Raw genomic sequence first — 9483 nt, forward strand, 5'->3', positions numbered from 1 at the left:
CGAGCGGGCCGGTCGCTGGGCGGGGCGAGGAGGAGCCCAGCCAATGGGCGCGGGGCCGCGGCGGGAGCCGAGCGCGCTGTGTCTAAGATCGCGGGGCTGCGGATGTGAGCGCCCCTCTGCTCCCGCCAGGCCTGAGAGCCGCCGGTAGGAGTCAGGCCGTCCAACGCTTCCTAGCGGCCTCGGCCTTCCCGTAAGGAACCAGGGAGCGCGACTCATGCAGAGATCCTCACAAATCGAATCGCAGACCCTTCCAGCCGGATAGAGGGCGAGCTCTACGCCCGCACTTCACGCTGGACGCCCCGGGTCGAGAGGCGGGCGGCTTCAGGCCTGCTAGGTTCCCGGCTCGCTCAGCGTTCTCCTCCCCTCCCCAGTGGGGCGAGGCATCAGCTTGGGTCTTTCTTCCCATTCTTCTGGACCTCGACTTGGAACTGAATGTGCACCCCTCAGATGTGGAGCCCTGACTCCGTTATTCAAGTGCGGAGTCTGGTGGAGCGGGGGTGGGGGGAAGAAGAGAGGCACTCAGATCATCCCCAGATCTTTCTCTTTCTTTTTTAAGATTTAAAAGGTTTATAAAGCAAACAAATCACAGTAGGCTAAGGTTAATTTTTGATTCAGAGGGTACATGTGCAGGTTTGTTATAAGGGTATATTGAATGATCCCAGATCCTTTTTTATAGTCACCCCTGTCCCCCCACCTCAGCCTAGGAGGTGCCCAATAGCCACCAACTCCAGGGCACTGGGAGGTGCCCAATAGCCACTGACTCCAGTGCCACCTCCCCCACCAGGGAGTAGCTGTGAGTAGAGCACATTTGGGTATGATGGACTGTGGACAGGCCTGGCTAAGGGGTCTAGAACTAGAATAGATATTGGCAGTGTGAAAAGCCGGCGGGGGGCAGGGAGTGGAGTGGATCCCGGATGTGGGATTTGACTAGGCAGAAAGGGTTTTACGGCAAGCAGGCTGTTCAGGGTCTGGTTACTTGTGCAGGGAGAGGCCTTGGTTGAAGACATGGGGCTGAGCAGAGACACTTGGATTATAGGTATCCCAAAAATGTGTGCCAATGCCAATCTGTGTAAGACACAGGTCATAAGGAATGGGGTGGAAGAATCTAGAGGTGTAGAAGTGTTGGGTCTGCCCTGAATAGCTTATACTTGGTTGGAGAGATAAAGGGCCAGCCTATAAATTGATGCCAATAGGCAAGATATGATCAAGCCCATGAAGTGACTGCTACCATCTCTTTTCTGCAGCTTGCTGCAGAGAAGGGGACAGTATGCAAAGAGGAAGGACCTCTTTCTTCCTAAGAGGCCTTAGAGAAGGCTTCTTGGAGATGGTGGACTTCAGCTGGCTTGGAAGAAAGGCTAGGCTTTGAAATGTGGAGGTAGGAAAGAGGGAAGGCATTCCTGACCTGGGGTGGGGGCATTCTTCCTTACCTGTGCAAACAAAGGTAAGGAGGCTGGAAAGTTCAGTGTGTTTTCAGAGAATGGTGAGAAATCCATCTGGATTGGAGGGAGGCCTCTGGTCTGTAGAGTGAGGCATGCAAATTGCAACCTTGGAAGGCCCACCAGATCGGGATGTACAGGATGGCACAGGGGTAATGAGGCCACACTTGAGGTCCCTCGATGGGAGGGGACAGGAGTGAAAAGGAAAGGAGAGGTGACCTTACACAGCCATTTATAGTGAGCAACATAGCATTGAGCTTCTGAGAATGCCAGGATGGTTGCCCCATCTTCACAACTAGGGAGCTTGGAGACAACTGGGTCCTCTGACAGCCAGGTTGGATATGAAGGAAGACAGGCTCTTTAAATAATAGAACGTGACCTCTAGGAGGCTGTTTATTAGGAAAAGAAGATTGTGGTTCAGGCCTCATTCCAGGTCAGCTGGGCAATTCTCTCAGGCTTGCCATCTTGTGTCCTGTTTTCTTCTGCTTCCTCAGTGATGTGGACCAGGGTGTGGGTGCCCTGGGCCATGGCCAGGGGGAGGCCCACAGGGCCCTGGGCCATGGCCAGGGGGTGGCCCGCAGGGCCCTGGGCCGTGGCCGGGGGGTGGCCCGCAGGGCCCTGGGCCGTGGCCGGGGGGTGGCCCGCAGGGCCCTGGGCCGTGGCCGGGGGGTGGCCCGCAGTGACCTGGAGGATGGCCATGCCCCCCACAGTGACAGTGCCCCTGTGGAAAGTCAAATGAACAATGTCAGAGTCTGAGGTCAGGGCTAAGCTTACCTGAGATAAACTCTACCTCACTCCACTTCCCCGGGGGACTCAGGACTCCTAGGCACCCAAGGAGTTGCGGTGGAGGGCTGGGGACATGGGTAGCATGTCCCATACCTTTTGTCTTGGTGAGGCCAGAACACTGAGCAGATAAAAGGGGAGCAACCTAGATTTATTGGTTTCTATTCTTTGAGCCGAGATATGACTCCCACTCCCTGGACCTCAATTTACTTTATTTGCAACTAAGAAGCAGAATTATTTCATCTTCTCCTTTCTCTCACCCAGGAACCCTGGCAGAATGATTAGAGGTTTTGCCATGCTAGGAACTGCAGGCTCATTGTACTTAGGAGCAAGGGTGAGGCTGGAGGAGGCTACAGAAGAGCTCTTTGAAGGCCAAGGGCAGGGGGAGACAGGAGGCTGGGCCAGGGGAGATGAAAGAGCTGAGGAGGAGAAGGAGGACGGTTGGAGGATGAGAGGACACGGAGGGTAGGAGGTGGCAAGGTGAGGATGTATGTATTATTTTTATGGGTGTGTGTGTGTGTGTGTGTGTGTACAGGGTGTGTGCCATATTTATATAAAATAGCTATGTTTGTGTACACATGTGTGGGTGGGTTCATATTCAGGCTTGCTGTGTACACAGATACGTGCATGGAGTGCATGGTTCTGTGTACATGAGTATGTGTGAGCTCATACCTGTTCCTGAGTGGATGCCAGACCCGAGAAATCAGGAAGAATAGAAAGTAAAGTAAAAGCTTTTCTGCCTCAGCCAGAAGAGGCCTGGAAAAAGTGTGGTTTAACCTTCCATCTTGGCTGGAATCATTCCTGAAGCCCCAAGGCCAGAGGAGTTTTTTTTTTTTTTCCTCTTGCCACAAGCCCAGGGGGCAGGCAAGAGACACCACCTTGCTTCTGTGATAGGGGACTGGGGGTCTGGGGCCCTGTGGAGCAGAGTGAGGCTATGCTCCCACTGTCCAGGCTGGATACCTCCCCAGTCTCCTTCTGCCTCCTAGGGCTTGATTAGGGCTTGGTACCAGTGGGGAAGAGGCAGGCTCCAGGGCTGGGCGCTTTCCTGTGACCATGGTAGAGCAGCCCCTGCCCCATCCAGGCTCAGTGGTGCCTGGAAACAGCCACTTCCCACCCCACCTGCCTCTCCGCTTATGGCTCTTTTGTTTGGGGGTTGGCACCCAGACCCAGGCCTAAGAACTGAGTCTGCTGGTGGTAGCCAGTGGGTGAGAAGAGGTGGAGGAGAGGCAGTCTCCTTTCTCTGGCAGGAGTAGGTCCTAGGGGCCCCATAGTGTGCTTGGAGTTTGGGAGCAAGCCAGCCATCCAGCGAGGCTGTGGGGGTAGCCAGGAAAGCAGAAAAGCATAGAACAGGCGGGGAAGCAGCAGGAGAGAGGATGGGCTGCTAGGGCAGGGAGGGGACGTGAGGAAAGGAGAGAGACAGATGGGAAAACAGAGGAGAGAACGCCAAGAAGGCTGCAGCCAGCAGAGGGTGGAGGAGTGCAGCGCTGCCCCCTCCCCCACAGGGCTGATGCCTGAGCCTGCTCCCTTCTTTTCATTTGGGGGAAGTGGTGGCTGCTCCCTGAGGGTCTAGGAAGGAGGCTGGGGGTCTGGAGGACATTACAGTGGGGAGGAAAAAGGGGAGAACATTGGAGGAACTTTCGTACCTTCGGACCTGTGGGAAAGGAAGGGAAAAAAAGCAGCAGCTTTGGTCATTTGGTTCTGCAGTAAAAACAACCTATCTTCTCCCTGGCGCTAAGGATTTCGTGCCCACACCCCTACCCCAAGAGGGCCTCTCAGACGTGGTCACTTGCCCGTCACTTGTCTGGCAATCATTCATTCATTCTCTCAGCAAAGATACATATTGGAAGTCAATGTAAGATTCAGCGGTGTGTCCCTGTGTGCTCAAGGGCTGGCTGAGTTCTGGGTGGAGCGGCGCCTGTCAGGAGGTATGGGTCCCAACTCTGTCAGCCTGGAGCTGCTCCATAATGGCCAACCCTGTCATTCACCTGATTCTTGCTTCTACCTCCGTGCCAGCCGCCCTGCCAACCTCCCCATCTGTCCTCTGCCCCTTTCACGCCCCGGGTATCTTGGGCCAATCTCTGCTCAGTCTCTCAGAGCTGTTTTTTGTCTCCTGTTTATGACCTTCTGTTCTCAGCTCTTGGCCTTTGCTCCTGCCTCCTGCCACTTGGAAATCTCCCTGGTGCAGCTGTGTGTTGCCCTCCTGCAGGAAATCCACACGGGGGCCATCTAGGCTGCCCAGCTGTGGGTCCGGTGGGCTCCTTCTGTAGCACCCACCTGAGTGGTCCTGCGTGTTCTGAAGTGCCCCATTGGTGGGGATCACCTGCTACTTCTTTTTTTTTTTTTTTTTTGAGACGGAGTCTCGCTCTGTCGCCCAGGCTGGAGTGCAGTGGTGTGATCTCGGCTCACTGCAAGCTCCGCCTCCTGGGTTTACGCCATTCTCCTGCCTCAGCCTCCTGAGTAGCTGGGACTACAGGCGCCCGCCACCGCGCCCGGCTAATTTTTTGTATTTTTAGTAGAGACGGGGTTTCACCATGGTCTCGATCTCCTGACCTTGTGATCCGCCCGCCTCGGCCTCCCAAAGTGCTGGGATTACAGGCGTGAGCCACCGCGCCCGGCCCACCTGCTACTTCTTAAAGGCTAGGACAGTCTTTTGTTCATTTCGAGGGAAGCCAATGGCACAGCTCCCAAGAGCTGGATTCTGGATTCCGACCCAGCCGCACCTCCATGGCCTTGCCCTGAGCATAACCCCTAGCTCCCTTGGGCCTCGAGTGTGCAGTGGGAGAAGCTCCTGCCCTGTTAAGAAACATGAGTAAGCATGTTTCTTAAACTGGAACATGTTTTACAGAATATAAGGGCTTGTCTTCATTGTGGATCCCTACTACCGCCTTCATACAAACACACACGCACATACATTTTTGGCATGCACTGGTTATGGCTGACTGATAGTCCCTGTCTTTACTGCTCTCCCCCTTCTTCCAATTCCCAGCCTCCCAGCCACAGTGCTTACCTGGGTGCATATTTTTGGAGTAAGAGCAGGGAATGACACAAAGAATACCTGTGTTCAAAAGGTAACTTTTAGTTTCCTGTCATCTAAATTGTAGTTGGTCCTTTCTCCCTCCCAGAGATGCACACACACACACACACACCCCCTTCAAAGGATGAAAGGGAAAAAACTGCTCCCTCTGGCTTAGCTTGGCACTGTAGCTTCCAGGCATGGGGGTTAAATGGACACAGCAGGTTCACCTACATGGTGGGTAGATGGAGACACAACAGCACCATGTACCAGCCCCTACACCCCATACTCTTACACTTGCCCCCTCTATACTCACAATTATGTGTTAATTCGATTCCACTTGGGAAGATGTCAATATCCATTCATTTGCTAATTATTCATGTTATGTGCCTGCCCTGTGCCGTGTCATGGTACCCCTGTCCCTACAGACTCTTGTCTTGTGTAAACAGCTGGCATGGTGTGGGAGCAGGAATCTTGGAGTGATCAGTGTGCCCAGAGCAGGGAAGGGGAGCAGGGGTTCCTAGGACAGGAATGGGGTTGGTGGCCCCTGAGGGCACAAGTGAATGGATTTTTGCCCTGGGGCACAAGTGAATGGAAAGCCTTCCATGGGATCCTAGTTGCTTATACCTGTCTCCTCCCACCAGGATTGGAACGAGGTGGGAGCTTGGAGTCTGAGCCAACTTGTCATTCACCAACAAGCCGTGCTGTCATGAGATGGAGCTGCTGAGGCACCCTGGTGCCAAGGCTGGCGATGTCTTGCTTGGGGCTGGCAAGTCACAATGGACAACCCCAGAATGGACCCAGTGAACATACAGTACATTCATTTTTTTTCAGCCATTAAATGGGAGTGTAGTATGTGATGCCAGGAGCAAATACTTGACATTAGGGCTTTCTGGTACTTACAAGGTTGCTGAGCATACAAAAATAAACAGTGCCTCCAATACAACAACGCTAGCCTCTTGCAAGACATGGCCCCCTGAACCTCTTTTTTTTCTAGGGAACCTTAGTGCCTCTTCAAAAATTTTTTTTGGGACAGAGTCTCGCTTTGTCATTGAGGCTGGAGTGCAGTGGCGTGATCACAACTCACTGCAGCCTCGAGCTCCAGGGTTCAAGCAATCGTCCCACCTTAGCCTCCCAAGCAGCTGGGACTATAGGTATGTGCCACCACACCCAGCTAATTTAAAAAAATTTGTTGGCTGGGCACGGCGGCTCACGCCTGTAATCCTAGCACTTTGGGAGGCCTTGGTGGGTGGATCATTTGAGGTCAGGAGTTCGAGACCAGCCCGTCCAATATGGTGAAACTCCATCTCTACTAAAAATACAAAAATTAGCTGGGCATGGTGGTGGGCACCTGTAGTCCCAGCTACTCGGGAGGCTGAGGCAGGAGAATCGCTTGAACCTGGGAGGCGGAGGCTGCAGTGAGCCGAGATCACAGCACTGCACTCCAGCCTGGGTGACAGAGCAAGACTCTGTCTCAAAAACAAAAATTGTTTTGTAGAGACAAGGTCTCACTATGTTGCCTAGGCTCAAGTGATTCTCTCACCTTAGCTTCCCAAAGTGCTGGATTACAGGCATGAGCCACTGCACCCAGCCTCCTGCACCTCTTGAGCTACCCATTTTCCCGTTTTCATTGGCTTCTACTTGTACTAAAATGTTCGGCTGAGGTCAGCCTGTGTTCTATACCCATGGTCCTTCCTGCTCCCTCGTCCTTTCCCTTAGTGAGTGATTAATTAGACTGGAAGAGACCCATGGGGCTGGGTTTTGCAGGGAGGAGAGGTAAAGAAAACCTTAGGGCCAGTCAGGATCTGGGTAAGATGAAAGAGAAAAGACAATCCTCAGAATGTATCTCCCCAGTTCAGGCCCAGGTGTTTGAGGGGCAGGAGTTGGCAGCTCTGGAAGGGACCTCATGCAGTTTCTTCCACTCTCAGCTAAGCCCTGCTGCCTGGCATGGCAAAGGCTGTGAATCAATCATAACTGAAGAAGAAAGTGGAAGTGCAGGGGCCCAGAACGGGAGTGGGGACAGGGCAAATGGACAGACACACACTCCCACGCAGAGACACCGAAGCACAGATACCAATTCACTGCACATACACACCTAGAGAGACCCTGACCACACGGACACACAACATAGCCCACAGAGACCCTCCTGTCCTCAGCCAACAGCAAGCAGAGCCAGGTCCCTACCTGAGAGTTCAGAGCAGGGACGGGAAGTCTGGAGCACTGTCTGTCCTCAGGTGTATTTGTACAGGTCAGGGAGGGGCTGGGATTGACCAGGTGCACTGGGAGGGCCAGGTGCAGAAGGCTAGAGGGAATGAAGAGGGATGGGCTAATCCTTATCTGGGCAAAGGACAGTTGAAAGCAGGATGTGTGTGTGTGTGTGTGTGTGTGTGTGTGTGTGTGTGTGTGTGTGTGTGTGATGGGGAGCCTGGGGAACAAGCCGTTACCAGACTGGTATGGTAATGAGATGCCACAGAATCCAGGCAGAAGTCGCCAGTGCTGGCAAGGCTGTTTACACCAGGGACTGGCTCTGAACATTTGTAGAGCTCCTACTGAATGCCAGGCCAGGCATGCAGTGCTTCACCTGCATTAGTAACCCAATGACTCCTACAAGATAGATAGGATGATTACCTCCTTTCAGCAGGTGGAGGAAGAAATAGTGACCCTAATGGAGGACCTGGTGGAATCTTTGCCTTGGGCGCCAGGCATGAATTGTCAGATGTGCTGCCCAGCCCAGGGAGCTAGCCTGAGAATGGAAATTAGACACAGAACAGGGAACTTTTGGGATGGATCTAGGCAGGCCGGGAGGGAGCCCAGGCTGCCAGCGTGCTCTGCACGCCGAAAGCCCCTTGTAGCTGGTCTGCACTGACCCCTGTGGCCTCTGATGCCTGCCACAACCTCTTGCTTGGCGTGCTTTAGCCATGGTGGCCTTCCTTAGTCTCCTGCAGGCAGACCTGGTGCCCTTGCTCAGCTCTCCTGTCTCCCTGGATCCTTGCTCTTAATGTCTCTTACTCCCAGTGGGGATTCGGCTCCTCAGAGGCAGGGGCTATGGTGACTTCCTTCCTTCCCTCCTTCCCTCCTCCTCCTCCTCTCCACTACCTCCTCCTCCTCCGCCACCTCCTCCTCCGCTCTTTCTTTCTCTCTTTCTTTCTTTTCTTTCTGAGACAGAGTCTCGCCGTGTCACCCAGGCTGGAGTGCAGTTGTACGATCTCAGCTCACTGCGTCCTGGGTTCAAGCGATTCTCCTGCCTCAGCCATCTGAGGAGCTGGAATTGCAGGCTCCCACCACCACTCCCGGCTAACTTTTGTATTTTTAGTAGAGACGGGGTTTCACCATGTTAGCCCAGCTAGTCTCAAACTCCTGACCTCAGGTGATCCACCCACCTCGACCTCCCAAAGTATCGGGATTACAGGTGTGAGCCACAACGCCCGGCCTGTGGTGGCTTTCTTAGTCATCGTTATATCCCCTCAATTAGAGCAGTAACAGAACCACCATCAGGATACAATTTGGAAAATGGAGAGGAGGAAAAGTGTGATCCTCCTTTATCTCCATGGTGGGCAGGAAAGTGTTTGTGTGCCAGGTTCTCTTACAGTATCAGTTATCTCATATCAGCTCTTGGAGGTAACAGTTATGATCTTCCCCTCTTTTATGGATTAAAGCATGCCAGGGTTCAGAGACATTAAGAAATCTGCTTGAGGTCACCCACCAAGTGTGTAGTTAGTCCCAACTGTGGACTATTTGAGTCTAGAGCCCGGGCCCTTTCTTCACCTTAGGTAATCTCTCCTTTTAGGAACGCTCTTCTGAAAAATTCCAGCCTGCTTTGCTAACATTGTTGGTCAAAGGACTTTGGTTTATGACTAGGTGGAAGGTTATTAGTCCCTTTTGCACACATTTGCTGTGGGTCTATGGGCAACCAGGACAGGGTGAGCTACTGGGGAGGGGCAGAAGTCCCAGGGGAGGTTTACAAAGTGTGGTGCCTGCCAGGCTCCGACCCACGCTGTGTGAATGTTACCAACTGCATCCACCACTCGCCGCGCTCACCGCCCTCACCAGCCCTCTAAGCCTTATTCTGCCTCCTTTTCCCCTTCAGGGACCTTGACACTGCAACCTCTCCACCTCTGCCCTCAGCCTTTGGCAGGAAGCTGAGAGACCTGTGTCTTCACAAACCCCCAGGAGGAAAGCAGGGGCTGAGAGGAATGCATGGGGGCCCAGTGCTGTGGGTTCCAGGCTTGAGGCCTAAGTTCTCCATCTCAG

The 9483-nt window shown here is 53.5% G+C and overlaps 1 protein-coding gene across 4 annotated transcripts; it reads right to left on the bottom strand.

Annotated features, from left to right (window-relative positions):
- Positions 1-1795: 1795 nt before the first annotated feature.
- Positions 1796-7544, bottom strand: LOC105492308 (uncharacterized). Of its 4 annotated transcripts, XM_071067100.1 has the most exons (4): positions 7417-7544; positions 5227-5274; positions 3863-4134; positions 1796-2157 (listed from the first exon to the last, which is right to left on the bottom strand). In XM_071067100.1, exon 4 carries the CDS (start codon positions 2133-2135, stop codon positions 1854-1856), a length of 282 nt encoding a protein of 93 aa, XP_070923201.1. In that variant the 5' UTR covers positions 2136-2157; positions 3863-4134; positions 5227-5274; positions 7417-7544; the 3' UTR covers positions 1796-1853. The 4 variants fall into 4 exon arrangements, 3 of the variants coding, with proteins under 3 accessions (XP_070923201.1, XP_070923202.1, XP_070923200.1); XR_011606151.1 differs by lacking the exon at positions 7417-7544 and adding an exon at positions 7328-7406 and having other exon boundaries at positions 1796-4134; XM_071067101.1 differs by lacking the exon at positions 3863-4134.
- Positions 7545-9483: the final 1939 nt, after the last annotated feature.

Source organism: Macaca nemestrina, chromosome 7 (genome assembly GCF_043159975.1).
Source record: "Macaca nemestrina isolate mMacNem1 chromosome 7, mMacNem.hap1, whole genome shotgun sequence".
Taxonomy (NCBI): Eukaryota; Metazoa; Chordata; class Mammalia; order Primates; family Cercopithecidae; genus Macaca; species Macaca nemestrina.

Bases quoted from the DNA above. Each gene is read 5' to 3' on its own strand.
- LOC105492308 (XM_071067101.1), bottom strand. From the start codon at position 2,135: ATGGCCATCCTCCAGGTCACTGCGGGCCACCCCCCGGCCACGGCCCAG.